General features: G+C 41.5%; 1 protein-coding gene across 1 annotated transcript in view; it reads left to right on the plus strand.

The window, feature by feature from the left end:
* Positions 1-4,840: 4,840 nt before the first annotated feature.
* Positions 4,841-5,511, plus strand: part of EMB (embigin) — a gene marked incomplete at its 5' end in the record, with an annotated part of 14,678 nt that continues 14,007 nt past the window's right edge. The window contains one exon of the mRNA XM_010183707.1: positions 4,841-4,924. Within this exon, the coding sequence (XP_010182009.1) occupies positions 4,841-4,924 (84 nt within the window). The remainder of the gene's footprint in view (positions 4,925-5,511) is intronic.

The raw sequence follows: 5,511 nt of genomic DNA on the forward strand, positions 1-5,511 counted from the left end.
CGTCTCTCGGGCTGGGCCGGGGGCCGCCCTCAGCGTCGGGGTGGGCTGGGGCAAGGGGAGCCAGGGCCTAGGAGCTGCAGCCGAGGAAAGGTTCTCCCTGTCCCGAAGCATCCCCAGGGGGACGGCGCGGTTGTCCGCCGAGGCGGCTGTCTCTCGGCGCTGAGCGTTTCTTCTCGGCGGCCCCAACCTTCTCCAGGGTCGGAGCACCGCGGCCACCGCTGCGGAGGCAGATGCCGCCCCTACATCCTCCTGCACTTTCCCCTTCAAAAAAGGGTTTCTCGTGGGCCTGCTGGAAAGTGGCGATCCTTCCTTTCCTGTCATCAAATAGGTGTTAACGTGATCGATACTGCAAGGTGGTCGCTAGCGTTGCCTCCCCGCGTGTTTGTGCTGGTGGGACTCGGAGGTTGAGGCATAGTGTTTTTGATTTCTGCCCTGTCCTTATCAAATAAAACATTACTTAAGTACTGAAAAAACTCAAATTGGTAAGCTAAATTTCAAAAATAGCTGTATGTCAGGCAGGTTGTGAGGAATGTGAGGATTTTATATGGTGTTTTTAAATGTTACATTTAAAATCCATGAAAGAGGAGGGACTTGAGCCTTCTGGCTCTGTTTTGTCTTTGGTTTTCAGCAGTTCAGGAGCTGGCCAGCCACTTCTAAGGAAATAGGAGCTTATTTCTAAAACCAGTGGATTTCTGTTGTTAATCCCTGTTTTTGAAGCATCACAGAGTAGTACAGAATGGTAATGGCAGGAAATAACAGATTGCTGATGTTTGCTGTGCAAGATGTAATTGTTAGAACATGTCTTGGCAAGGCCAGAAGTTCTGCCAATGCATGTATGTGGATGTTTTTGCTGTGGCTTTAACCATTGATGGTTTAGCTGTGTTTTCAGTGTGTGATAACATAAGTAGTCACGTTTGTTCATGCCGCTGTTGTTCTTTCTAATACTGAGAGTAGCAATACTGCTCCTTGTGTGATAACCTCTGCAAAATTTGTAATTCATATAATGTGAAAGGACAGAAGTGTGTTTTGTAGTTTTCAAGGCTTGTTTAAAATACATATATATGTATGCGCACAGAGGAAAATCTGCTTTGTAGTTCTTAAAGCTTCTTTAAAAGTATGCGTATTTATGTACACACACAAGAAGACTTTCCAACAGTTTATTTGATCGATAAAAAAGTTTTGTGACTGTAAATGGCCTATTTATAGGAACGTGTGAGTCACATTATGGCAAGTTAGCTGCATGGTGTTTATTTTTGAAGACTATAATTGCTGAAAACCCTACCTAATGGTAGTTGAAGCAATTCTTAGTTTCTGTAAAAGCATCAGAGAAATGATATCCTCTACTAATAATACCTAAACACCAGCAAAACCGAAGTATCCGTAGTTTCTACAAACCTGCTATCTTCCTGAAGTGGCAGGTATCATGTCTGGTTTTGGGCAGAAATGAGCCACCTACTTTAGTACCCTTTATCTGTATGAAATGAGGCTGGTTTTTTGAACTTCTGTTAAATGACTGTATATTTGTATGAGATAGCAAGGGAGGCTTCATACTGTGCTTTACACGATGATTTAAAAGTGAGGGAGAGTATTTTACTCTTTCATTGGTTATTAACTAAATGTGCAAAAAGCCAGTCAAGCACAGGGACTGTCTGCACAGGTGCAGCAAAGGAGAGCTCATGTTCCCTTGGAGGGAGGAGAACTCAAACTGCCTTCTAGTGAAGTCAAAAACCAGAGATGTGTGGGTTCAGTGGGTTTCTTCTGTCAAATGAGTGCTTGCAGTAAAAGCAACCCAAGGAGTACTTTGGTGCACAAGGGCTGAGTTGCAGAAAGGTGCACTGCAGAGCCTTCTGCAACTGGTCAGGCTGATACCACAAGAGGCCTCTTAGCTTTTTTTTTTTTGAGGTAAGCAGCTTGAGGAGAGTTCTTTTTACTCTTTTGTCTTCTAGTCTTGTAACTGTTTAGCTAACTATTTTGAAAAATTTAAGCCATTGTTTCTGTATTGAGTTGAAAGTAACCTCAACTAAGTGTCACAACATTGTTCTTTAGAGTTTGCTGCTTCATTTGGTTACCATTGTGATTGCCTAATTTATTTGTGGTATGTGCTGCCAGATTCCTTCAGGAAAAGCAAACCCACCACATCTCATCTCTCAGCTTCTGCTTCTAAAGATACCATGGAGTTATACAAGTAGAAGATATACCTATTTTCTTATAGATTTAGCTTCCAGGTGGAATTTTTCTGGTTTGCCCTGGGGAAAGGCCTTCCATCCAGGCATTTGGAAACCCTTCATGTGTATACTCCTCAGGAGAGCTCAGCTTGCAGCTTTTTCCTTTTCTAGGGGCACTAGGAGTTTCTGGTGGCATTTTTTTGGATGCTACCGAATTCTTGTGCGTTTGCACGGAGTAGAAAATTGATATTAAATTAATTAACATTAAATACTAGAATTTGATTTAATTTAACATAATTAATGTATCTCAGTGTTTTCCTTTTCAGCCACTTTTATGGCTGTAAAAGCACATAGTTTTTTAAAGCCTGAAATTACCTTAGTGATAAGTATGGTACATTCACACTTTATCCCCCCAGATTTTGGCTGCAAAAGGTAAGAAAGGAAAATAAATTAATGGCCTCGGACTCTCACCTACTCCTTCCTGTGTAAAGACCAGGGCAGCAAGAACTCGGCAAGCTACCATGCTGCTGATTAAATCCAGTGCAAGTCAATTATAGGCTAAGGTGTTCAGCCATGACTCAGTAGTTTGAGCTGTTAATTCCACTTGACTTGCTTGCATCACTGCTGGCTTGATGACACTAATGCAGTGCTGGGTCATCTTGATCTCTGGTGCTGCTCAGCAGGTGTATATGAGAGGAGAAGAGCAGTGCGATGTTATCTCAGTGCTATGCAGTTTGACATATGGACAGATAAGAGTCAAGATGTGGAAGCAGTGGTGACTAGAAATAACACTACTTGACTGCTTTCACTTGGTGTATGAATCAAGGGAGAAAGCTGAGATGAGCACCCTATTAGTATGCAAACCGTGTTGCAGGTTATCTGGCTTCATTGCAGAGAGATAACAGAGCTGCTGTACAGCTTGGCACTGACACCTTCTAAATTTGTCATCTTTAGGGATTTTAATTACTGTGCAGGTGATGCATCTACTAAGGTGACACAGTCAGGTGATCCATGACATCTTTAGAATGCTTCAAGATGCTGTGGATATAAAAATTCATGCACCTTTCTTCAGCCTTACCATGAATATCAGAGCATAGTATATCTCCAGCACCCAGCACCTCTGTCAAGCAGACAGTAAGACTCGGCCTTCTTGCTGGCTGGGTCATAAACCAGCCAGATACTCGGAGCAGATTTCTTATGTTCTTTGCTTGGGCAGAGGGTTGGGAGGGAACACTTGGCGCTGGGACCAGTGGACTGGTATTGAAAAGTATGAAAAACAAAGAGCCTGTTGTTAAGAACCACTAATGCGTGATTTTTGAATCATCCTTTGACTGCCTTGTTCTACTCTTGATCCAAGCTGGTTAAAGTATGGTGGGCATATTGAGAAAGGACATGGTGCAAGCTAGGCATGACTCTGGTGTAGTCTGGAGTAATTGTGTGCTGGAGGTGCTGGTGGGAGAGTCTGTAGGTTGTGTGTGCTGTGGTGCTGAAATGGAGTAGGAGTGTCAGAAGCGGTGTTCACTTGTAGGAAGTGGCAGGGTGCTGACTTTACCTTCTGCTGAAGGCACACAGCTCTCAACAAGTTTGAATACACTTAAAATATGATGTATCTTTTCACTTTCATCTATGTTTGCTGCTGTTTCGGATGTCTAGCAGAGTTTATTACTGCTTCCAGACTTTTAATTACAACTGTGAAACACATGTCCAAAATTTTCCCCCCCTGTGTAAGCGCTGGCTAAATCACTTAAAAGCTACTAAAGTGAGACTACTCTTGAGTTTGAGGAAGAGTACATCCTGCTGCTGTGGCAGTAGAATATATCCTGGAATATCTAAGCATGTGAAGATAGCGTTCAGTTTATGCAAACTAATTTTCCCACCCAAATGTGAGAATAGAAAGGAAGGATGAAGCATCTCCATTTTTATAAAACATGTAAGGATCTAGTAGAAGAGCGACACAGCAACATATTCAAAGTAAGCAATTCTTCTGTCTCTTCCCCCGCTGTCCTTTCTCCAGTCAATAACATAGCAGAACCCTAGAGTCTTGCCTGGCACTTTACAGAAACTGTATTGTAGGAGCAGAATTAGATTTGCAGTGGTGTTAAGGAAAAGGGAAATAGTTATTAGTGTTACTTGCTGCAGTCTGTGTTTGACACAGATGCTTTTTGTTTTGCTTACCAAGGTTATAATAGAATGAAAGGAGGTTGTTAACTGCATCACAAAACAGGGTAGACATGTAAGGTTGTAATGAGGTCCTTATTCTGTTAGTGAATCTGCTAATTTGTGTTAAAAAATGAAGTAGTGTCATTGTCATAAGCTGTGGTGGTCTAAGCACATGAACAAGATGGGATTTGAGTGCAGATTATATGCTTTATTGGTTTGTTGGAATATTGTGAAGAACAGCTTTGCTTGACTATGGGAAGAGATCCACATACAGACCTCAGAGGTCAAATAAATACCGCCTCTGTTCTTTAATCTTTTCTTGGCTAAAGTAAGCTAAAGAACTAATGAAAAGTAATTCTTGCAAGTTTGGGTTATATGTGCTTAGAACTTGGCGGGGGGGGGGATGGGGGAATGGAATTAGGCTGAGGAGAAGGTTCTGTTTGAAGTCTTCTCATGAACTAGGTACTTCTAACTCGGTTGAATTGAGAGGTAATAAATCCTTTTATATTTTTTAGATCCAGTTATGGCAACACAAGATGCCAGTCAGTCGCAGGCAAACTCTTTGACTAAGATGCAAGGTGGACTTAATGAATCATCTGGTAATTTTTAATTTCAGTACACCTAAAGCTATAATAAGTTTTCCTAGTGATACTAAGCTAATATTTAGAGGTTTTCATACTAAAATCTTTTGAAATAAGATTGTGACTTTTAAGGAAGAACAGAAGAAAATACATTTAGGCCTTTAAAAACCACTGCAAAAGCTTAAGTATCATAAGCTTCTCAAGGACTCTGGAAAAAGCTGTCTGATGGGCAGTTACATGATCAGTTGCCCTTAAGCATATGTGCCATAAAAACAGGCAGTTATCCTCCCTAGTTTGGGACAGTTCCCAAACTAGAACCATTGCAGAAGGTTCTGTTCTAACATTCATACCTGATGGTTTTTCATATGAGGACTCCTCCTTAAACTCTTGGATTAGCGAGAGGTATAATAATGCTCTTGCATCACTGTGCCTACAAGCTTAATCTATCTTTTTAATTATGACATGTTGAAATCTACTGTTGTCTCCACATTTTAGTTGCCATATTCTGAACCTTAATTGTGGTTTTGATAGGGACAGAGTCCAGGCAGGAGAAGAAACTGATTATTGTTGATTCTGTTTCTTCCTCAAAGATCAGAGCAGCAGGA

This window comes from Mesitornis unicolor, unplaced genomic scaffold (genome assembly GCF_000695765.1).
Source record: "Mesitornis unicolor isolate BGI_N332 unplaced genomic scaffold, ASM69576v1 scaffold18264, whole genome shotgun sequence".
NCBI lineage: Eukaryota > Metazoa > Chordata > Aves > Mesitornithiformes > Mesitornithidae > Mesitornis > Mesitornis unicolor.